This window comes from Manacus vitellinus, unplaced genomic scaffold, assembly GCF_001715985.3.
Source record: "Manacus vitellinus isolate BGI_N305 unplaced genomic scaffold, ASM171598v3 scaffold_23_pilon, whole genome shotgun sequence".
Classification (NCBI taxonomy): Eukaryota; Metazoa; Chordata; class Aves; order Passeriformes; family Pipridae; genus Manacus; species Manacus vitellinus.
This window is the reverse complement of record NW_021939718.1, coordinates 2,804,260-2,829,941: the sequence shown is the minus strand read 5'-3', so window position 1 is coordinate 2,829,941 and position 25,682 is coordinate 2,804,260. Positions and strand designations below refer to the sequence as shown.

Sequence of the window (25,682 nt, the reverse complement as noted above, 5' to 3'; positions counted from 1 at the left end):
GAGCGTCCCGATGCACTAGCCCCATAAGCAGGTACAGTTACCATGACTTGACTTCTTCAGCTGACAAAAAAGCAACCATTCTTGACCTGTTACTTACTCTAGGCTGGTAGTATATAACGGTTTAATTGCCATAGTTCACTTGATCCATGGTAGCTTATTAAAACAACATGTTTTGGTCACATGTGTCTGAACCTGTCTAACAGTTGAAACAATTAGTTGCAGAGAAGCACAGTAAATGGTTCAAAGTGATGAAGAGTTTGTAAGTGATTTTGAGTTCATCTAACAGCTTGACTAGACCCTGAGCAGCAGTAGTTTAATTTGCAGTTTAAATTTTAGTTTAATTTTTGTTTAAATTGATACAAAAGACTGTGGGTGTTCTCATTTCAAGTTAATTAGGATAACTTTAACTGAACTTCAGTTAATTAGGAGGAAGTTTATGCTAACTGAGTATGTTCCTCTTATGGTGAAATAAGAATCCATAAGAGACACAACCATTTCTGAAACAAGCTGATTTCTAAGAGATAATATTTTTTAAATCATAAATACTTCATATATTCAACTGTGTTTCTGTGAAGACAAATGCCACAGTCCTTCTTAAAAATGTGTTTATTCCAGAATTTTGTAAAGATAGTCAAAAACCGTATGCCTTCTAATTTCCAAAGTTATCTTCCCTTGGTCTCTCGGTGCCTTTGTCTGTAGAAGTCATTAAGCTCTGTAGTATTTATGTGTTATATTGTAACCATGATCTGAACTCCCTCCTAACAGCTTTTCTCTAACTCCATCCTAGAGCATGGGAAATGACCTTAGTATGACTGACACTGCCTCCCCTCTGCTTTATGTCGTATGCCTTGTACAGTCTGTATTGCTGTTTAGATAAACTCAGTTCGAGCAGGGAGCGTCGGGTTTTATCTGTGCATTTTTCTGTCAACGCAGAAAGAACATTCTTCAGTTCTTGGATGCTGAAAGAGATGTCTCAGTGGTCAAAACCAGCTTCAAACCAGGAGATGTAATTCATTATGTACTGGACAGGCGTCGCACCCTAAACATTTCTCAGGATTTGCACAGCCTTCTCCCTGAAGTTTCCCCGATGAAGAATCGCCGATTTAAAACATGTGCAGTTGTTGGGAATTCTGGTATCCTTCTGAAGAGTGGCTGTGGAAAAGAGATTGATAGCCATGACTTTGTAATAAGGTAAGTTTTCATCTGCTGTTGAAGATGAAATACGTTTCTTGGCTAGTATGTTTCTTGGAGAAAAGCTAGGAGAAATGTTTTAATCACAGGTGTATACTGCAGGCATTATCTGAAATTAATCTGAAACAATACTCATCACTGTGTGATTCCTCGTGTTTAAATACATGCCCGTTTTATTGACAAGGTTTTTTTTACAGTGAAAATAAAACAAGGGCCGAAGAGAGAAGCTTGTGCTGCTTATTTTTGCTTTTTGCTGTTCTTATTCCAAACAAAATAAATATTCTTACAGACGCCTTGGTAGAATAAATGCAAAATGTTTTCTCTCTCAAAAAATACCCTTTCTTAGCTCTTAGTCAATACAGATCGCCTTTTGTAAATTACTTTATTACTTGTGTGCAGCATGGAGTAAAATTTTGATGTGATGTATTGATGCTGAACCAGGCTGCCATTAAGGTAGTTGGAAGTCACCCATCTCTATTCCTTCACATTGCTCTAATAACACATTTCTGCAGTTTGGACAAAAATGTTGATATGTATCACTTTTTATTCATACTTCAAACATGCACAGTAGAATGCCTTTGGATTTCATATATCAAAGGGGAAAACTGACCTCATTTGACAGCTTGGTGTTATATAGAGAATGTTGAGCAGGAGATAGGTCTTCTGCTTTTGAAGTAAAAGTTGCAATTGGTTTGGTTTGAGGAGGGTGAAAGGACAGAAAACAGGAGGGTAGTAACAGAAAACAATATAGAAATAGTTGTCATTGTAAGTTATTTGCTTTTTCTTTTCTCACCTTAAAGAAAGATGGTGGCAAAAAAATATCAAAAGGACATGGAAAAAGAAAAATTACAGGTTTTTAGTACATAAATCAAGCAGGATATACTTGAGACTTGTATTTCATTTGAAAGGTGTACCAGCAAGCTGCAACTGAAGCAGTAACACATTGTTCTTTCATTTTCCTTATTTGTTTTACTTGTACCACTAGGTATTCAAATTAGCATCCTTACTTCAGAAGGAATCCAAAAATAATTACCACATTTTTAAACCACATTTAGCGTATGGCATGCTTTTGTACTCTCTGTAAGATTAAATATGATTAATTTAACAGGACTATAGAAAAATTTAGATACTATATTTTCTAGATGAAAATTTTCTTTCAGAAGGCAGGGTACATACTTTTATATAAATCATGTGCTGAATTTCTTTGAAGTTGTCCCCATGGTCTTCCAGATGTTTTAACTAGCCGTGAAACTAGGTGATGATATCTGATAGGTTTTAACTTATTCAAGCTATGTGCAAGAATGATAATATTCCTAAATATTTGGTGAAGCTTAATAGGAATAGTAGGAGGTTACTGTTGCTAATCAGTTATACTGGAGAAACATATGGGTATTCTGTGAGGCTGGTGAGAAACTGGCATAGGTTGCCCAAAGAAATTGTGGATGCCCCATCCCTGGAAGTGTTAAAGGTCAGGTTGATTGGGGCTTTGAGCAACCTGTCCATGAAACATCTCTTATATGGTATATGACTAGTAAAGTGATTGAAATAACAATTAGTTAGTCTGACAGTATCATGGTTAATAATCTCTAAGGTTCTGGGAATAGCATGCTTGGCCCTGCTCCCTGTAGGGAATTTTAACACAGTTATTTTATTTTTTTTTCATTTGCAAATCAAAGTTAATATGTTTTTGAAATCATATATTTCATAAGTTAAACTGTATGATATTTATTTGTATAAGTCTCCATGCATGCATATGTGCATAACATCTGCTTAAATAGCAATAATTTGTTTGTAGTTCAAGTTAAAGAAAAAAAGCATTCTTCAGAATTACAGTTTTCCACATTCCTCATTCTCCATTTAGAGAAAGTTATATGCAAAGCAATATGTAATCATGTGGTGTAATTATGAAGTTCTGGTGTACTTCACAAGTACTCACCTCTATTACTGTTAGGATTCTGGTATTAAAACGTACCATGACACTTTGTTAATACTTTTGCTTTCAGCTTGTCTCTTTTGAAGTGAAATGCACTTACTCTATTTGCTGCCTGTTGCTGTTCTGAAAAGGAGTTACTGTATACATCCAGCTGTGTAGGCTGGTGAACATTTTTGTAGAATCTTCTGATGCCAAGTGCATTATGCTTATGTGCTGTGACAGTGTGTCATACTGTTTTGGTAAATGTATTATCCAGTCATTTTCATAGTATTCTTGGGGTTTTTTTTGAAATTTGAAGGGAAATTGTGTCTTTGTTTCTTAGAGCAGCAGTTCTAATGTTAGAGCTAAAACGAACAATACCATTGATTTAATGGTCAAACTGATAGTGAAGGTCTGTGAAAGTGAAGAGGACACAACAGATATCCAACAGTATTTGCAGTACAATAAACTCAATAGCCTGCAGAGGTAACATGAAGGTGTTAATAATAACAAACAAATGCACAGAAGTTACACAAGTTTAGTGAAGTCATCCTTATTTTGACAGTAGAAAATGCATTCGATCTAATTAAAATGCAAAACAAGGAGACTCTTTGCTATTAAAAAAATCCTGAACTGTGGCAACTATAAACTACTTCCTGTTTCCCATACTCTTTTCCTTTTTACCTCTCATGCTTTTATATCCTTTTAAGTAACTATTGAACTGTGTGCATATACTACTCTTGCAGTGAGCTAAAGCATCCTGCATTTTGAGACCCAGAGAGGGTCTCAAGCATTCCTAAATCCCTGGAAAGATGAATAAGTACATCTTGTTCCCCCATTGTCCCGAAATTCTCATGCCAGAGCTGAATTAGCTGTTGTATCTTACAGAGCAGATGAACTTGTTATAGAAAGTGGTATGTTTTGAAATGCAGGAGCTACATTGAACTTCCTGGAAAATGTAACTGTGTTTTAAGGTAAGTGTAAAGTAACAATGCTAAACCTTGCCAAGTAATAACTTGGAATTACTTTTAGCAGCTAATCAGTATCAAAAAGAATTTAGTTCAGCTGTGGGTTCAGAATTCAAGCAATGTCAAAGATGAGAGTAAATATTTTTTTTTTTTTTTAATTAATGTAATTCAACATTCCTGATGAGAAGTATTCAAAAGCAGAGGCCAATCTAATTTTGGATTTATTTGGTTAAAACCAACCAGACAAACAAACCAAGACCTAGTAGGTAATATTGTGTATTTTCCTGTGGTGACACCATGTCTGGAAAAGTCCCTTTCATTTTAGTTGGACTATGTGGAGAACAGGCCTGTTGAGTGAAGCTGTTTGAATAGTTTAGGGCTGCTCTGACAAGGAGCAGCCATGAGAGGCTATTAATTGCTTCGTTCTTTGAATTGAAGTGCCTAGTTTATGTGTTACAACTCTTCTTTTTTCACTGGAGTTTTCTCCTGCTAACTTGTATCAGCATTTAGGAATCAAATCGAATATTTTGATATCGCCATCAGTGGTGATAAAATTTTACTGTGCAAATGCAGCTCTTTATTTTTCCCAAGTAGTTTGACTTTCATTTTTTAACTTGACAATTCTTGTGGTTAGTGAAGTTGACATGGAAAAACTTGTAGTCTTTTTTTTTTTCTTTTAGAAAGGAAGAATATGTCCTTTAATAAATGTCTTGTTTTGCACAGAGGAGGATAGTCTGTTTTGACTCTTTCCATAGTGTATTGATTTTTGTGGACAATTGTGATATGCAGAAGTAAGCATGCTATGTGGTATGAGCAGAAGACAGCGTATATATGGTGAGGAAGAAGGACAGACCTAACCATACCATGGAGTTGTGGTTGCTTATTTCAGGAGAGCAATTTAAATTACTAAGAAGAGATTAGTAGTAGCTTCTTTAATCTGTGTTGTTCCTTCAGCTGATAGGAAAAAAGTAATCATACATTTGGCAGAATAAAGATATTTAGAATATTAATTTACTTATGTTCTGGAACTTTGTTTTTTAAATTTGTATCAGCTTTTATGTCCAAATGTTTTCTAGTACCCCTTGCTTGGACGATAGCCATGGTGCTGAGTAGAGCTGAATGCTTGGAGACAGCAGATCTGTAGAAAGCAAAGTTGCCAATTTAAAAGACGTGTTTTAAAACATGAGTCTTCCCTTAAAAATAACATATGAATACATCATGACTAGCTCATTAGACCTTTTTCAGATCTCAGATGTGGCAGCTCTATTTTTTGCCTTCTGTCTGTTCCCAAAAATTGTTACACTACATTGAAATGAAAGAAGAACAAAGCCGTTATCTTCCAGTGCTCTTGCTCGGTGATTTGGGTATCTGAGAAAGGGGAGCGGCAGTGTAGGTCTTCAGTGCCAATTGCTCAATTAGATGTGAGTGGTCTCCACGTCAGGGGAGCCTCTGAGAAGGCCTGAATTTTTGTGGCCACTCTTTTTCTTTTCTATAGGAAGTTGATTCCTATGGAGGATATTTAAGGACAGAAGTCTAGAAGGCTCAGGAAATATCAGTAAAAGTGACTTCCGTACGCCCTTATACAAATGATCAAGGATTCCAAAGAGTCTGCTTAAATAGTATCCTGTGAGCATGTAGGGCACACGGGGTTAGCCTGAATCTTTTTATAATATGATAATTTATCTATAAAAAGATAAAATTATTTTAAAGTTGCTTACTCCTGCTGTTGATAATACAGAGCTTTTAATTTAGTAGTTTTCTGAACAGCTGCAAACTCAGGAAAACTTTTTCTTTTTTTGTGCATTGACTGTTTTGAGAGGTGACAACATTCAGAACAATTTTAGCCTAAATGTTGCCTTTTTTGCTGTTCTCCATTTTGGAATATTCAAACTACTGCTTCTTTCTACATTCCATACTAAGAACTCAAAGTGCTTCTCCAAAACAATGAAAATTATAATTTGGTCTGAATTTATTGCAAGAGTAATAAAAGTTTTTCAACCCTTTCTGTCCTCACAATATTGCGGATTTTTCTAAAATTTTCTTTATCAGAATTACAACACTTTTACAGCATCTTGATAATTACCTTATAGAATATCCTCTTTATAGATAGTAATGTGTAAAGTATTTTCACATAAAAAGGCAAAGGTATTCAGGATACTACTAAGTTCCATTTCTTAGTTTTTCTTGCATTAAAATATCATTCTCAGTATTTCACCGCTGTAGTTTTTGTGGTTTCTTTTTTTTTTAATATATATGAACAAACTTTCAGTGATAGAAATTCCTTGCTTTATTTTACCATCAAAGGAATGCTGTTGGGAAGAACAGTAAAACTCTAATTCGTGTGCAGCAAGGACACGCAGTCAATAATGTGTTTTGCCACTATTTCTAAAATACCACTTAGGCGTTCTCTGGCAGTTCACTACGCTATATCAGTTGATAATAACTTGCCTTTCAGTCACTGGTGTTAAAGAAGATGCTAGGAAGAAAGAATTTCATGTTAACAGTATAGGTTCTAGTCTAGACAATAAGAATTAATGAAGTTTAGTAGCAGGCGATGTTACAAAAAACATCATACTGAAGTGAAATCAATCATAAATTCAGTATTCTTGTGGACTTCTGTTGTAAAAGGGGATATCAGGTCAATAATGTTATATTTTACATGACACATCTTAAAAAGCAACCATGATTGCTGTGTGTGAATAGAATCTATAATGCTGTACCTGAGCCTCTAGGCTTGCAGCTCTCACGAGACATTCTCTGTTGTGCCATGGATAAGGACTGGGATGAAGTGGAGTATGTTAGGGGATTCTCTGCTAATCCAGATCCCTGTGGTTAATTTGAAGCAACTTTAGCCTTTGCAGTAGCCAAACAAGTATGCAGAACATATGAGAACCGTACATTTTATTATTAGATTTTTCAGGGGATATAGGAAGTTGATGCATGGCTCTTTTTGTAAATCTCTCTTTTTTGGGTGTGTGTGAAAGTGATCACAGCACTGCTGCACACCTTTATTTGAAGAGCCACGTTAGAAGATGAGCTGCATACACACAGGAATTAGGGCAATGTGCTTCTTGCATGTAGGCTGAGTAGAGACTATGTATTATTGACAGTAGTCTAGATAATGCCTTATGTTTCAGGGAGGTTTAATATGTCTGCCAGCAACAGTCTGATTTTCATATTTTGACTTCTCAGACTGTATGTGGTTAATATTGTGTGACTGATATTTTTGGCTTTGTTCTACAAAAAGAGGATATTAATGAATGAATGGTTTTAAAGCACTTTTTTGCAGCCTTTCAGGGTGGTTTCTAAGTGTTTATTTCAACTTGTAATCCTCAAGTGTACCAATTCTTAGAGGATTAAGAAGTGTACAGATTCATGGCCAATTTTTGCATTGTTACTGTATGTAGAATATTATTTCAGTTCTCAATGTCAGGTCAAATGGAAATGGTAGTCACTTTTACTCAAGGAAATTTTCATGGCTTTTATTTAAAATTAACTTGAAAAGAACAACCTATGGTCTATGAATACTATGTATTGGACATTGGCATTCATATATGTGATCTGTATGTTTATTAGTGACAAAGCAAGTTGAACTGAATTTCTGTGGAATAACTGACTTTTAATTTGAGTTTATTTTTGTGACTATGTTTTCATTATTTTTTTATTAGGCTCTGCTCTCTAAAAGATTGTGTGTATTATGAATGTGCTTGGGCCATAAAGATGTCACAGCAAACCTAGGGCTGATTAGTTTGATGTAAGTGTGGTATAGGAGTGCTTACTCCATTCTTCAGTCTTTTCTCATGGCATACAACTCCAGCCATTGGCAGTTTGGTTTTTTTTTTTCCCCTACGCTTTTTCTGAAAATGTCTCAGTGTAACTAATATATGCAACAGATGGTTGTGGAGGAAGAGGGTTTTCAATCACTGAGACTTTTTGACCTGTGTATCTTAGCATCGCAGTTGTTCTACATGTGTCCAAAATACCACGTGATATTTCAGACATTATCTACTTTTTCCCTTTTGTCCCAGAGCTCTTTTTAGTGATAATATTGCAGTGCATCTTCCTGTTGCAAATCTTCCTGCTATTGCACTGAAAGCTCGCTTGTAGGAGCCCCTGCATTTTTACTATGAATATTTTATATATATATATATCTATGTGTGTGTGTGTGTGTACCTTTCACTATCACGGTTATACACAAATACTGTGTAAGTTAGGTGCCCCTTTAAACTTATCAATTACCAAAATCATATAATTGATGCCTAATACTAAGTTTAGACTAACTAACCTGTTTAAATGTCTGTGCTGAGGTTTTAGCTATGGTCTGGTCTGATGTCATGGGGAGAACAGGGACTGCGGCACTAGTTTGAGGCACCTTGCATATTATTACCTAAGATACTACCAATCACCAATTATGAATGTTTCCGCTTAGGTTTTTTTGTAACCCCCTCTCCCAAATGTGTAAATCTTTGTCTCATGACACCAGTTTCTGAACACTTCTGCTGTAGATAAGCAGTTAGAAGTAGAAGGGAGCAAACAATAACTCTAATTATTTGCTAGTTTCATGCAAGGGAAGGATGAAGTAGTAGAGCTTCTGATTAAGCACAATTATATAGGAAAAAAATAGCCATAAGATTTTTGTTTCAAATAACATACTTAAAGTGATTCTCTTATGGGAAAAAAATGACAAAGGAACTCATGAAAACCATTATTTAATAAAATTATTTTTGTGGGGCAAAATGCATTTTATCATTTTCTCTGGAAACAGTCAATAGGTTGATCTCAGGAGAAGGAGGTTTACAAACCTTTTTCTAATGTGGTATATTGTCAGTGCTCATATTTACAGTTATTTGCTTAATTGTTAAGTCAATCTTCAGTGCTATGTGTGACTGTTAATTACAATCTGTTCTCATATTCTCGGTGTCAGTAGCCTCACAGCAAGTTTATCTTGCTCACCTTCCACCTGCAGCCTGCTTACTTGCACATTAACGTGAAGACAACATTGGAGTTTTTAGAAGGAATGGCATTTGATGGTATGAAGCAGGAAGTTTGTGGTTTGGAATCAAATTTTAAGCAGGCATATAGTTTCAAGGTATCAATAATGTGGCATGTGAGGAAGGGGAAATTCAGTAAATTACAATCCTCTATTTATTCTTCCTGAAATAAACCCCCCAAAAATATGGTTTCATTTATGGTGTGTAAATCCCTAGATGCATAATGGTAAAGCTTTTGGTGTAGAATCCCTGTCACCTCCTCATCTCTGCTGTGAAAATATTTGGCATTCTGCACCTTATGCCAAATTAACTAGAATTAAAGATTGCAACAAGGTAATGGTATTACAATTACTATTTAGAAGTTGTTCAATTAATAGGCTTCTTAATTTCACTATAAAGAAAATTGTGTATGTTTATGTGTGTGTCTGAATGCAGAGTTTTCTTGAAAGAGTCATGGGAATTGATGAGAGATCATTGACATTTGCTCACTAAATAAACTTAAAAATTCTAACAACAGCATGAAACTGAGGCATAGCATAAAGATGCCTTAGAGTTTCAGTAAAAGCTTCAAAACAGGTAAAAGCTATTTAGGTATACTCAGGGCATATACAAATACACATAGCTAGTTTTATGAGCCTTGAAGCACATAAGAAACACAGGGATAAACTTTTTAGCAAGGTCTGTTGCAATAAGACAAGATGCAGTGGTTTTAAACTGAACGAGGGTAAATTCAGACTAGATTTAAGGAAGAAATTTTACAATGAGGGTGGTAAAACACTGTAACCCCGCAGTTACTGAGTGCATTTGGATTGCTCATTATTTTCGGAAGTTACACTAGAAAAATGTGAATATACAGTATGCTAAGTATTTGAACTGCTTACGCTCTATACCTTTCTAAAATACAGTATTTAAGTACGTTACTGATGTAGCAGTTAATGACATGTAAAGTAGGAGACTTTGTCTTTAGTATGCCTATGATGATTTTTTTCCAGGATTTAGGTGAAATTACATTTATGAGCTGGTTTAAAACCACGCTCTTGAGGTTAGGCACTGATGCTGTTGGCAGCTCAGAAAGGAGCTGTCAAAAGGCATAAAATCAAATTAGAACCATAAGACCTATGTTATGTGTGCACACTGTGCATATGGTGTACAGCTTTTTAAATGATGTGGTGTTGTTACATACATGGTCTGCTTCTCAGAGGAAGCAGGATTTGCAGTGTCAATATCTGTCTTACATTTTTGAGTGATAGATGTCATCATGTGCATATATGTGACTACCAAAAAAACCCTGCTTTGCAAGAGTCCTTCATTATGTTGTGCAGTCTGGCCTAAAAAGAAGTATTTTCAAGAGCAGCAGTAATTCAATGAATTTGTTTGGTTGATTTTAAGTACTTGGTTTGAATTTTTTATCGTTATTTTTAGATTTTAACAGACTTTTAATAATTACAGGTTACAGGTTCATGCATTAAACTTTTCAGAAACAATTTTCAAAGCCAGTATTGAATTCAGTGGAAGTTTTTTTTTGTGCCCTACCTGCCATTTATTTCTCTTAGCAGCCTGAAATGCATGCAGATTGTTTATGGAATAGATGTATGAAGATAATGAAGAATGTAAATCCATTTCCTAAGAAAGCCTACATCTGCCCACGTGTTATCAGAAAGTTGTACTTCTTTATCTCCTAGGAATAAACAGGCTTTACAGAACATTTCTTTCTGAAGAAGATAGGACCACTTCTTTAGCTGATAATTCCAGAATGAAAATGATATTCTGAGTAATTCATAGTATCAGTCAGGACTAGATCATCAATTGGTGTTAAGCAATGCTGACTTATTTTTATATGTCATTGGACATCTGACTGTTAGAAGAAGCTGGTGGATTAGCTTAAGTAAAAAGTTTACTGCACAAAAAAAAATAGAAATTGAAGAACTAATGGAGTACTGTTTATATTATTTATATTTATAGGAATGTGCAAATGTTTTGAAGGAGCTACTTCTGACATTGCTTCTTAGCGTCCTTTATCTTAACAGAGCAGTCTGTTAAATTATGAAAATACTGAGGTGTCAAGATACATATTTGGGACAAGCCAGCTACAGGCTAATTCACTGAGGATGTTGTGGAGACAATTTGTTTCAGTCAGATAATGCTGGGCACTGAAATCACAAATGATTTCTGAATCATATTTTATCACCTGTGTTCAACATGTCTGTGATTACATATATAAGTATTTATATAACTGAGGTAAAAATCTGCTGAGCAAAGGCCCTAAAAAAACCACAAAGGTACTGAAAAATTAAACAAGGTTTAAAAATGAGATATGAAGGAAAAATTGAAAATTTGATACATTTTCCCAAAAATTGCAGTTCTAAGTCAAATAAAAATACTAAATTTCAAAACGTCCAATCAACTGCAATGATAATACCAAAAAGCAAAGTACCAAAAACTCATTTAAACATGTGGTAATGTTAGTTTGTAAATGATGTTTAAATACTACATTGTAAAAAAAAAAAAAAAAGAAAAATGCATTGACTAATCCTGTATAAGTTATACCTTATTTGGCTACCGTGGCTTTCTTTGTGTGAACTCTTGGTAGCAAGTGAACATTAATGAGGGGTAATAGGTTTAAGAAAGTGTATCCTTATTCACAAATGCTGCTTCAGCTGTCGATGCATTCTAGAGCATGATGACATGGTTTTCTAATGTACAAAGAGGGTTTTTTTTACTCATAGCATTATGTACACTTAATGTCTTTAAAAATTTGTCTGATGAGTGTCCAAGTTGAGTAAAATGCTATGTGTTATCACATCTATTATTTCTGGTATTTTTTTCTCACACTAAATTGAATTGGACTTGCATGTTTATTTTCAGCTTTCCCTTCATGCACATGTTTCTCTGAGTTAATGTTTCATATTTATTTTCATTTTTCCATTAATTTTTTCCTCTTCAGGTGCAATCTAGCTCCTGTGGTGGAGTTTGCTGCCGATGTGGGAACTAAATCTGATTTTATTACCATGAACCCATCAGTTGTACAAAGAGCATTTGGAGGCTTTCGGAATGAGAGTGACAGAGAAAAATTTGTCCATAGACTATCCATGCTGAATGACAGTGTCCTTTGGATCCCAGCTTTCATGGTCAAAGGCGGAGAGAAGCATGTGGAGTGGGTTAATGCATTAATCCTTAAGAATAAATTGAAAGTGCGAACTGCCTATCCATCACTGAGACTTATTCATGCTGTCAGAGGGTAAGTGTATGGAAAAGACTGGTTTGTCCTTAGCACAATGAAACTCATAACTAGAATTCCTAGCAGGCAGAAAAAAAAAGATCAATGTTAAAAGGAATTTGGTATTTCCCTTATTGATGTAATGGATTGCACTTATGATAAGTTTGTTCAGTAATAAATGTCATCACTCATTTAGCCACTCTAATGCAAATAACTGAAACTTGGGCAATTAAGCTAAAAACAATTGAATCAGAATCACTGAAAACATTAATGTAACCACTTGTTAAAAAAAAAACGCATCCGTGCTTTGTTGCAGAGATTTTTATTTTTAACCCCAGAATTAAACAAGACTGTCAGAAGGCTCCAATATCTTTGTCACTACAAGTAAGAGTATATGCCTGTGCCTGAGAAAGATTCAGAAGAAGATGGTGGTGCAATATGTTTGTGCAGCAAATTATGACAATATGGTAGTATTCAGCTTGAGTTCCTTGAACTGTACTGTCTGAGATAAGTTTAGAAGGGATGTTTAAAATGTTACCTCAATCTAGTATGAGAATAAAGCTTAAAAATAAGTTGTCCTTCAGGATATTAGGACTTTGAATATGCTTTTCTCCTTTTGCCATGTCTCAAATAGACAAACTGCTGCATTCCCCATGTGGTGCACTTCTGGCACTGGAAAAATTTGAAAATCATTTGGAAATCCTTTAATTTTTTACCAAGTTCCTCAGTTTTGTTACAGAGTTACACTTTAGCTATTTTATAGGCCTCGATTGTTTTGACTTTTCACATATTCAACATGCCCATAGCACTTGGGTAGGTGTAATGGTTTGTGTGTGTGTGTGTGTGTGTGTATAAATCTGAATAAATAAAATTGCTTCCAGTTCACGAACAGCTGCTCTAATTTCCGTCTGCTAAATCTGGGAAAAAATATCAAATGTGGATGGTAATTCAGAATGTGCAGTCTTTAAATTGGCCAACTTGTAGGTCCTTTAGGGGGCTTTGTCTTAGGAAAAGAATTAGCACCTGCATTGTCTCTCTGAAAGAGGCAACAAAAACTCTGCCATCAGAATTGAATTAGACAGTGCTGTACTTTACATTATACTTAGCAGTGTCATCTGATATGACTGCAGAAATTTGTCCAGTTGTTGAATCTGTGCTCTAAATGTTGGACTCTCCACTTCAAACCTTGTTGTTTAATCAACTTGCATTCCCATTTTTGTTCTTTCAGAAAGTAACCTAATATCTTTGTTGCTGATCTTTTTTGGTAATTTGAATAAAAACAAAACAAGAAGTCCAGTTTAGCTTTGGTCTAACTCTTGACTTTATAAAGATGGGGCAGGTATGTCTTGGTGAGTCTGATTTGGAAGTGATACAGTTAGCAGTAATACATTTGAAACAAATATTGCTTAGATGTCTTACATGGCAGTCTTAAAGATACCAGCCCATTATAATGAACTTTGTATTACAGTAAAGTAAAAAACATCTTGGGGAAGAATACTATCTCTACAGGTAGGATTACATCTTCCTAGAATCTGTTAAGTTTGTACATCAAATGGAATACTATGGTAGTAGGAGAATCCAGTAAGCAAAAATTGTTCTTAAAGAAAAGTGTGCCTGAGATAAAAATTAATATTTTCTACAAAAAAGAAAAATATCTTAGAAAATAAAGTTAAATGTGAAGCTGCATACCCTGGTTATGAAATCAGTCCATTTTGGATTGTAAGATTGTGAAGGTTTAAGCAAGTTACAGCTGCTAACTTCAATTTGAAAGTAATGGAAGCTAAGTCTGCTGCCATTTAGAACTGTATGCAACTTACATACTTAGTTTTAAGGAAAATCTTCATTATACTGTATTCTATCTATTATGCTTATGTTTATTTCGAATTCAATTTGACGATGTATGAGTCTCTGGAGAAATAAGGAATTCTTACAAAACTCTCCTTGTTTTATGAATCTGAGCAACTGTTGTGTATTTTTTTATATATATATTTGATATATTTGTTTGTATGTTTGATGCCTTTGCGAGCTCTCCACTCACAAGTGGAAGCCTTTGTGGCAGTTAACAGTGATGACCCAGCTGAGGCCTGTGATGCTGCAAAATGGAAAGGATAAAATAAACAGAATGTGAAGATTGCTGTTAATTGAATGAGGAGCAAAAGCAGGAAATCTACCCACAAAACCTGCGTGTTAAAACACGCAGTAAGACCTGTGCAGAGCATCTAGTCTCCTTGACAGGATGCCTAAAACGTGCTAGACTGAGATTGCAAGGCTTATGCTGTCTTGCAACTTCTTAAGCATCTAAGGGAGATGGAGTTTGGTTGTTGAGGAAAGCATGATAAGGAAAGGTGAACTACAGGAAGTGGGTTTTTTAAACTGTCCTTAGTTTACACAGGAGACTTACTTGCATCTGCAACCTTTGTTTTGTAGATTGTGAGTGTTCTCAGGTAGTTATGGAGGTGAATACAAGGTGCAATTTTCTGTTTAATAGGCTAAAATATGCCTTTAACCTGTTTCATAAGACTTACACACCCAGGTTGTTTTTCTTTTACCACGGATATACTTACTGATGTGGTACACCACAGGGCTGTATCATACCCGTATAATTCAGCTGGTTGAAATGAGGCTTTTATTTGAAACTTTAATGTATTGTATCTTCTTAATTTAAAAGTATAAAACACTTGGCTAATGAAAACTGCCTAAAAGAGAAGATGACCATCCTAAAAAAGTTACAATTATAAAGTCATCTTTTTTTTTGTTTGTTTTTGGAAACACAAATTCCCAGAGTAAATTGAAATTGGTATCAAGAGTTTTTTCATTTAATGCATCTAAAATTTATTAAAATATGGAAAGATAGTGTGTTGTGGGACAAATCATTTAGTATCGAATCATCAGTAAAGTTCATAATTCCAACCTGACATATTAAATACAAATAAAGAATATTTAATGCTGAAGGGTGCAGGCTGACATCTTCAAGGTTTGGAAAGTATTGTCTCTATTCCTTGCTGTGTATATCACACTGCCAAATTTTTCCGTCATTAGTCTTTAAAGCATACAGTGTAGGCAGTTCCTAATGGCAGAACATGAAGTTTCTTTGACTTCTGATCTACCTGAGGCCAAATTCTATATTTCTAATATACATAATTTAGAATTTGTTTTATCTAATAATGGGCAGTTTTGCTGCAATCACATACAGTACTTAAATTTTCACTCATATTTTCCCTTCTCTTTTAATGAAAGAAACCTTATGAGCAGTATGTAGTATTTCAGAGTTGCAGTTGATCAGAGAGTAGAATAATGACTGCATTGTGAGGTAATTTTTTAAAACTTTTTATTAGTACACTTTTGGGGTAAAAAAAAAGGTAATGTGGTATTGGAAAAAGAAACTACTTTTTTGCAGATTTCATGCCTTAAACTTCTGTAAGTCATGGCCACTCCTCTAAAATCTCAGAAGGATTTTAGGTTTTAAAACCAGAGTCTAATATGATAACTACTTTTTTAATCAGTAGCATAAAATAAATGGCCATTGGATTCAGATTTTTTTCTTCATTAGATTTAGATCAAGTGGCTTCATGTGCTAATATTTGTCTGTATTTTACTTTTTCACTTTTTGATCAACAAGTTTTGAAAAGTAGATTTGAGAAGTGATTTGGGAGCTGTTGCATGATTTTTTCAGAAAGCATCTCTAATTTACAGAACTTTTAATGTAATTGTGCACTTATTGACAAAATAGTTGAGGTAATCAATACCTAACAGAGTTCAAGGTGGAACTAGGATCTATAAATTAAAATCTTAAATGATTAAAAGGATTTACTTGCTCTCTAATGTCACTGCCAAGAAGATTAATTATAAAGTGATTATAATGAGCAAACAACACAACTTGAGCCTGAGATTTAATGCTGAACTGTTTCATTAGGATTATTTGTAATAATATTTTTCAAATGAAGTGATACTTTCTGAGGTGTGGACAGTGTCTGTACAGAGTCATGTCTCAGTAGCAGAACTGTGATGGAATATGGATTAAACAGCAGACAAACAGGAACTGAGCCTGATGAGATTAGAGTCCAGATCATGTTGTTTACTTCCAGTGGTGGCAGACAACCAAACTTAAAAGTAGGATCTGCAGACACATTCTGCTGTGGATCCCCCTTGCGGTTCTGTGGAGGAATTAAAGAGGGTTCCTAAGACTAACCATGTTGTTGGTGCATTAGGTGGAGGTCAGAGTTAACTCCCAGAGGCTTGCACAGCTCTTTTTTTTTTGTGCGTCTGCTAATGAATATCTGAAGGCATCCTCTGAAGGGGCTGTACACCACCACCTCCTTACCCTGCCAAGCAATACAGTCTTACAGTAAACTAATTTTTTCTCCTATTTCCTTTTCTAACTCCGCAAAACGAAGTTCTCACGCTCATCTGTATGTGTGAGAATGTTTTCTTGGCTTTTTTTCCTGCTGGAACCATCCTGTGGACTATTAGTCACTCACCAGCAATATCACTGAGATTGCTCAACGTAAGATTCCTTATCATCTTTTGGGTATTGAACAATTGCGTGGACATCCTGTGGGATTTGCTTGTGCTCCACTTATTTCCTCCTTGATACTGCCTGTAAAAGAGCAGTATTATCCTGCATTAGACGTGGCAGAACTCCCACTGAAATCTCCATGTTTTGCCTATGTAAGGAGTATGCTGTGCCTATTTATGGTCACTTTTCAGTGCAGGGTCTTTTTTTTCTATATTAGTAAGAGCAAACAGCTGTTCTTTGAATGTAGTGACCTTTTGCACAACTTTACCACGAGTCCAGAGTCCTTTACTCTGGGAATTACAGAGAAAATACTTCCAGAAACTCAGACATGCAGAAATCAAGTAGTTCTCCAGCGGCTCTGTTCTAAGAAAACAACTACCGTGAGCAATCTATATTGTAAACACTTCTGTTTCTTTTCTTACTGCTAAGAGATTTTACTTAACAGACTCTCCTTTTTTCTTTACTGCTAAAATGTATTTCTGAAGAAAAGACATTTTGCAATACATGGATGAATAAATAATCACCTCAAAAAATAAAAGGTTACAAAAATGGCAATTAACCTAAAAATAGAATTCTAAATATGAAATGACTATGCCTCTTGCATCACATATTAAAATATTCAAAATATTGGGAAAAAGTTTGCACTAGTTTCCCATCTTTTCAGTGGAGTACAATCCTTTTACATATATGAATTTTAAAAATAGAAGTTCTACATTATAGTACCCTAACATATCCTTGGATTGTTTTGGTAAGTTATGTAAGCAAATTGGATACCACTTAGTTTGGACTTTAAGAATTTAATCTTTTGTGTGAAGTTGTTCTTCCAATGCCAGGATTCTGTCCTAAGAGGAGAGCAGGAAGTGATGCTCCCATTCCTGAAGTGGAGACACTCCAGGGTTGATCTTTCAGTCCAGCAGCTAATTACCAGGGCTGCAGCACCCCTACACCTCCTGAGAGTGCCCCTTCATCTCGTTCAAAGTTTCTCAGGATAAGCTTTTATCTTCTTTGCACAAGCTTTCCTATTTTATTCTGTTTCTGAAAGATTTAGCGAGGTCTGTCAAGAGAATATCTCACTATTTGGGAGTGAATTTTCAATGGAGGCAAATACAGTTGAAGTAGAGGAGGACATGAGGGGAAACTGAATGTGCACTAAACTGACTGCTTTTTATATTTTTCATTGCCTGGTCCATTCTGTCAGGTAGACCATGAAAAGCCTAATCATGATAGTAGAAAGAGAACCGTTATGCTTATTTTTATTTTCTTTTATCATTCTTATTTTTATTTACCTTTTAACAATAAAATTTGGTGAGTTTTTGTTTGAGGAGAGATTTTTCAACTCTTTTGCTGTGGCAACTGTTTTGTTCCTTATTATCAGCAATGTATATACTTTAGACTACTAAGTAAAGTCTTCTAAGGTTGAATTTCAGGTTTCAACTAGCAGAGAGCAACAGGATTAGTCATAAGAAAAAATAGTCATGAAATTTCCCATTTTCAAGTTTTGCTGCTTAGTTTAACTACGAGCAACAGCACTGTACTTAATGCTAATGACTGCTACCAGCTATGCAGGGAATAAGTAACATAGTTTATTCATGCCATGTATTTGCAGATTTGTATTTATTATGAAAACTATTTTGCTACTTATTATTTTTCAGTTTTGGGTGGTTTTTTTTTCTTTTTAATTTATCATCCCTTACATAAAATCTGTATTTCTGAAAACTATAAAAATATGTTTATTAACTCTTATTTAAACATATCAGTAGCTGTGCAACTGAGAAGTAAACTAGAAACAGTTTTTGTAGTCTGTCTTTGAGGAACAAATAACAGAGAGGACTGGAGTCCATAGGGAATCATGTTGGCCAGATAGTATTAATAGAATCGAGAGTAGCTTCTTGGGGTTTTTTTTTTGGATGTGTGAGATGAATTATTTGTTGATTCTGGATGGTGCATGTGTACATGAGAAAATTCTATTAGGTTTCCTTCCTGTTTTTAAAGTGATATTTCTAAGGTAAGACAATAATAGAAATTCTACGGTTTTTTGTTTTGATTGTAATGCTTACCAAGAGTTTTCAAAGATAGGTGCATTTAGTTTTGATCTTACTGAGCTTTTGTGATGAGGAGCAGTTGTATTAAGCATCCAGCTGGTAGTGGATTTCATCAAATGCTTAGTTACTGAGGTAACATGGAAATAAGTAAACAAAGCTGTAGGTTTATGCACTGTATGGTTTGGCATTTCCCCTTGGTCAGTTCAAGTTATTGGGTTGTTAAAATGAATAGTGCCTTGGTGAAATAATATGCTAGCACAGTCCTTACAGTGGTGTCAGTATAGGGAGGAGCAGTTTGGCTTAGAATCTTCTGTAGCCTTTCTTTTTAATGCATATGAGTTTCTTCAAGAATGCTTTAATGGATTTGTTTGAAGTCTCCAAATTCTTGTTGGTATACATAGAGAGACTTAAGTGTTTCAGAAGCACTGAGTAGCATTTGAGCATTTTTTGTCTGGAGTTACCAAATGCCAAGGTTATGGCTACTTTCCTCCCAAACACTTGTGCCGAAATGTAAGGTGGTGTGTTTTGTGTTTGTGGGTAATACAGTGTTAGTAACACACTAGTGTTTTGGCTGTGCCTGAAGGGGCTTGCACAGCTTCAAAACTTCCCTCACTCTCCCTGAAACCAGAGAGCAGGCTGGTAGTGGGCAAAATCTGGGAAGGGACACAGCTGATCTGAACTGAACTGTGCCATGCCATGCCATCATTCACCTAGGTAGTCTATCTCTTTATCTTGATCCTCAAGTTTACTTGGTTTTGCCCTTCCTGTTCTCTCCCCGTCCCACTGAGGTGGGGAATGGGAAAGCATCTGCGCACTGTCAGACCACCATGTGAGGGAAGGAATGTGTTTATTTGCTGCATCAGCCATGTATAAGCTTTTCAGAGACTAAGGGAAGCCTGTTAGCCTGTTTCGGTTTGCATCAGAGAATTAAAAAGTGAGAAAAAGGGTGAACATTGCTGTATTTCAGACCTGTGGGAGGGTTAGGTCAGTGCTGGGATACCTGGTGATGTTTTAAACATAGAATGTGTTTTGAAAGAAAATAACTGATTATTCAGGTAACAGGTCTGGATTCTACTTCTTTTGTGTTGGGAAGGCACACTGTGGTTGAGTTAGATGCTAGTGTCTGTGTTTTGGGTGGAATGAGATTTAAGTCTCTCACCAGTACTCATTTCTGTCCCGTTGGCAACTGAAGTCTCTATCCCTCTACATTCTGTTTTACACATTGCTTCCAGCAGAGGTTGTTCCAGTGAATCCTGTTTTAGGTGTCCTGCTGTGCTTATGCTCATTGGTAGACATATGGACATACCTGTACATGTATGGGAGGTTAGTGTGGTTTGTGGATTCACATTATGGGTTCAATACTGTAAGGTTGCTGTATTGAAATCCTTTTTTGAGGTTTGGCCTTCAGTCTTCAACAAGTGAATTAGTAGGCCACAGGAAAAATTAAGAGAATAACAACTACTTATATATATATATATATATATGTAAACCTTTGTTTCTACTTTTTTTTTATTTTCAAACAATATTCTGTATACAGTTGATATACCTAATAAGCATTGTAGAAACAGCTTCTTGATGTTTTCTATTCTGTATTTAGTGGGAGAAAGTGTCATAATTTGCATTTTTGAAGCATATATTTAGTGAAGTAGACAAAGAAAATTGACTTAGAGAAAGTTATTTCTAGATTTGCTTTTTCATTTTACACTGAGTTGTACTTTATTGTCTAGCTTTGGGATACAGGGTACTCTCCAAAGTAAATGAGTAATCAAGAAGACCTATAAAAGGATGTGAGAGAGGAGCCTACTGAGAACAAGTGCAGCTCCTGGTTTCGGAACATTCTGGAGGCTCACAGGGGGGATTTTATTTGTTGGTTTGTGGGGGTTTTTCCATTTCAGTACAAGTGTGGACACACTTACTAGAAGAGTTGGCAGAGAGGAAGTAGTAGTGGGTGTTTCATAGTCATACTGAAACCAGCAGGTGGTACATCTTCTGATTGTATCAAATTCTTTAGCCTTAGATGAAATGGAACATACGTTAAAAGGACTGAGAGGGCAGTTGTCTTTGAAAGAGTCATGTGTGGCATGAACTTTATGGGTGAGGCCTTACCTTTTTCACCTTCTAGTCTTTAAGGGTCAGAACACAGCAAATAGAATAAGAAGAAGGTAGTCTACAGAACATAGCTCTCAATGACAAGGAGCTTTCAGAAAATAATCTCAATAAATCAATCACTAAAGAGAAACCCCAAGGTCTGATAGAGAGAAGGTCAAGGGGGAAAGTAGTCCCTCCATGCTATAGTGCGTTCCCTCTAAACAGCGAGGTGTGCACTCCTGATGAGGACCTGTGTGGCTGCATGAGACCTCATGAGTACAGCTGTGAGCCCTGCTGGGGAGACTGTGTGCCCAGGAGATGGGCAGCATGGCCTGCTCTAGGAGGAGACCTGTAAGCTGGCACTGGAAGCAAAATGCAGGGCTTGACCCATAGATCCCTGATGGCAATTAGGATTTCTGCTGCCTGCAAGCAGTTTGTCATGGGTGTGCATAGAGGAGTTGATTTGCTGTAGTTAGTGGGTTTCCCCCAGGGATGTTTCATGGTGGGAGCAGATCCAGAGAGGTGATGTTCACTGGCTCTGGAGTTCAGTAGAAGGTGAACTGGATGAATTCAGGAGAGAGAGAAGAACAGGTTTGAGAGGATGTCAGTAGAGGAGGATTTGACTCATACATTTGTGAATGTCTGCTCTCTGATGTTGTTAGTAGCAAACTGACTTTTCCAACTGAATCTGTTTAGAGAACATTCTCACCAATGGAGATAATGCTTAAAGACTGTGGAAGAGCACAACATTTGCATCAAATCTCCTTGCTTTAACTCATGAGATTGCTGAGACATCATTGCTATTTTGGTGTATGATCATCCTCTAAAGCAGAGGTGAAAGAGAAGAGGAAATCTGTCTTTCTGAGTTCATTTTCAAATCCTATAAACTTGTTTGTGTTATGCAAAGCAAGTTCCGGGCACAAAATATCTGGAAAATGTGCCAATGTGTAAATACACTTTATTTCTTTACCATTGATGACTTGAAGTTGAGTAGCTTGAATTCAGACTGAAGATCTCACTTCAAATTACTGTTAATTATATGGTTGATGGTAACTTAGTAAAGCCACTGGCAAAATACTGTGGTATCATAATAGTAAATAACAGTAAGACGGTTGAGATTTTTTTTAAAGGCTTTACTTCAGAAAGTGACAACTATTTCCTTTCCTTTTAAAATAATTTTTAAATGCATTTGCAAGGTCTTTTTTTTGCTTTTTCTTTTCTTTTTTAAGATTTCATTTTATTGTAATCTTACAGTCTAGTGAACTAAGTAACTGATTGTGTTAGGGATTATCATAATCATAATTCCTTTTTTTCTGTTAGGGATTATCATAATCATAATTCCTTTTTTTCTGTATTTGATTTATAACAGCAATAATAAAGTAAACAAATAGTACACACCCACCTGCTACATGCCCCTATTGATAAATTTTAAATTTCATGAAACCCACAAAAAGAAAATAAAGCAAGTTGTACAATGGAGAGGACACATTTCTAAATTTTTGGCAAATACTAGCCAATAATGACAGTCTTTTGTCATATTTCTCCATACTCCTCTCTGACATACATAGTAAAAAGAAAAATTGATGCACAGGCCGTCATCAGCAAATCTCGGAGGAAAGCAAGCTAAAGACAGAAAATCGTTTTGGAGTAAAAACATCCATTAATCTTCCTACTAAAAAACCACAGAAATTTCTCTCGGGAAGTTATTGCTTGTAAAATCAGTAGTGAGATATGCAGCCTTTCACATAGATATCATATATTTGTTTCTGACTGAGTGTAGCCATGACTGAAAACAGTTTTTTCCTTGGTGTATTGCATATCCTTGTGAAACCAGCTGGTGGGCTTGGCAGAACTCCAGTCACATCTCATTGCTACTTAAATGGCATTTTGGTTGGCATTGTTTGCAGTGGAGCTAGAGCTTAATAGGATGTGAAAAGTGAGCAATATTCATTCTTTGAAGATGCTGGTCCTTTGACATGGCAATGTGTGGACTCCAGTGTGTTGTTTAAGTGTGCTTTTCATACTTAATGGATTTTCTGAGGCAATCTCTCACTTTTGAGCTCTACATTAAGTTGTAATGAAGCAAATTGTTTCTCTTCAAACACGTTCTTCAACACATGCTTGCACATGCTTCAGTGAATGCTTTTTGACTGATTAAAGGTTTTGTGTATAATCTTGATCCTGAGGAGTAACTTCTGCCTCCATAATTTACTGAAGTAGTTTACATTTATTTGCTTGAAGACTCTCTTCTGGTTGAGTAGTTCAGTGACAACAGTGGGATTTATTAAGGTATAATCAATAGCTTTTATATCTGATTAATCTGCTCTGGTTCATTACACTGATCAAATTTAAGGACATATAATGCATATTTTCTATAATAATCTCTAAAAAGGAAACTTCAGATTGTATTGATTAAATCAAAAGAAGTCCAGTTTTCTTCTATATTATTGAATTTAGTCTAACAAGTAACATAGCACTGAACATGTTGTTATACTGTATCTATCCAGAGCTGATGTTAGGCATTTTGACTTCAGATATCAGGGGAAGTCGGGCACAAGCTGAAAGCAGTTTTAACGTGCTTATCGTCCAATAAGCAAGGAGCATCCTGAACATATGCTCAAATTCACAGGTTGCACTTTTCAACATCAGCTTCAGTATCAGTGCCATTAATAAAATGCTTTCATAGTAGAGGGCATAGTCCTCATCCTGGAATCATCTTTATAAATTTCCCCCCTTGCACATACACAGCATATAATATATAGCAGGGAACAGAATTTCCCATAGTTTTGTGGGGTTTTTTTGTCCTTTTAGGGCAGGTTTAAGATTTGTAAGTTGTTAGAAAATGGTCTCTGAAGAATACAGACCTATGGAATAGATGTTCTGGGCAACAAATGAATTATTATAGGGTTTTTTGAAGTGACAAAAGCAGAATTTGCAATTTGGGTAGATCCTTCCATTATTGTGTCCCTAATTCCTTAATATGCATAGTGGACACACTGCATTTTATTCTTATTCCTCATATATTTGATTTTTCTTGTTTTGTTTTCTGAACATGACTTCACTTGCATTGTTTTGAAAAGAGACAAAATTAGATAGAGGTTTTTTGTTACAGAAATACATCTACTGGGCATTAGCATAAGAACAGATATTCACATCAGTAGGAAAGACTAGATCGGCAAAAGCTAGAATTAGGGCAAGTTACTAATTTTAATTATACCTCTCCAGTAATATTCTAATGAAATTTTCATGGTAAAAATGCTAATCAATTGTAAATTATAGTAATGCTTTCATAAAATATTAAGAATTCTGTAGGTTTTTGAAAGGTGTATCTTATAAATTTAATCCAAAGTTACCTGTGTGTTTCAAAGCACTTAGTAATGTCCCCAGTTTGATGCATCTTACTATTACAACTTTGTAGTAAGACTACACAGTTCTTTTTTTAGCTTACTGTCCTTCAACTGAATTGTTTATTCCAACAGAAGATTTTTTCCTGTTCCTAATTTAACAGGGCTTTCCCAGAGAAACCTTGGTTGATGTAGTTGAAGAGCGTTATCCAATCAGACCCACTCTTTTTACAAACCAAATTCCTTTTTCACTTCATTTGCCCATTTTTTACATGGGAGACAGCTTTGCATGTGGTAATCTTTAATGAACATTTTTTCATGCCCTCACTAATTCCCAGAAAAAAGTCAGAACCCCATGGCACAGTTTACAAAGCACAGAACTTCAAGATTAACATGAATATTGGGTACGTATAACTAAATTATTGGCTGAACATGGGTCAACTTCATTTCTTGCCTGCAGTACCTTTGCTGACTCAAGCCATTGTCAAATTTCCTACAAAGCGACTCCTTCAGTAGTCTTTCTGGGGCCTAAATAGCTACTCTGAGAAATATAAATGAAATCTCTTTCAGGAACGGAGTATGGCTGGTAGAAAGCAAGGAACCTATTTATCACCCTGCCTGATCTCTGCCTGTTAAAATTACCCCTATGGGCCATGTGAAATTGGTACATTCTTGGGTTCTGATTTCTCAGTTTAGCTCCAGTAGTGGGGGGGGGGGGGGGTGTCCCAGAGTGAGCTTGTGTTTCTGTCCTTCAGCTGGAGATTTACCTCTGACCAGCCCTCCTGGTGCCACAGACCAGACTTCTGCCCAGGAAGCCAGCCAGCCATCACAGTTAGTCTGGATCTACCCATAGGTCCATGAAATGTTCCAGCAGTAGGGAACAGTGATGCTGTCTCTTTTGCCACTCCTGAATGGAAAGGGAGCCTCTAGAAGATGAGTGAAGAGGAAAAGAACTTTCCAGCCATGGTTACCACTCAGGGCAAAGCTTCTTTTTCAGTGGAGGAGTCTGCTTCAGAAACAGACAGAGCATGGTCATGAGTCAAAATATAAGCTTAGGCTATAAATGTCCTAAAAACTGAAAAATCTCAGTGAAGTAAAATATCTATCTCCTATGACTACCTTCTTATGTTGCTGTTAGAAAATGCTGGTTTTTTTCTGTACGGTACACATTTTCTGTGTGTGTGTGTGTGTGTGTGTGACACTTTTTCCTACTTCCAATCTTATTTCCCCCACCTTTACATATGATTCTGTGTGTGCAAGAGTGGTAGTAGTCTTATTTTACTGAGTAGAAAATTTAGTCTTTAAAACCAATAAAGTATTCTTGTGCCATCTTCAGTGTGTTCATGATTCATCCCTTTGCTTCATTGCTTCTGTTTAATCCAAACTAATACCAGTATCCTTTTTTTAGAGAAG

At 35.8% G+C, this 25,682-nt stretch overlaps 1 protein-coding gene across 1 annotated transcript in view; it reads left to right on the top strand.

Moving 5' to 3' along the window:
* Window positions 1-25,682, top strand: part of ST8SIA4 (ST8 alpha-N-acetyl-neuraminide alpha-2,8-sialyltransferase 4) — a 53,940-nt gene that overhangs the window by 13,875 nt on the left and 14,383 nt on the right. Inside the window, exons 3-4 of the mRNA XM_018072946.2 lie at window positions 934-1,191; window positions 12,007-12,300. Coding sequence (XP_017928435.1) covers window positions 934-1,191; window positions 12,007-12,300 — 552 coding nt within the window. The remainder of the gene's footprint in view (window positions 1-933; window positions 1,192-12,006; window positions 12,301-25,682) is intronic.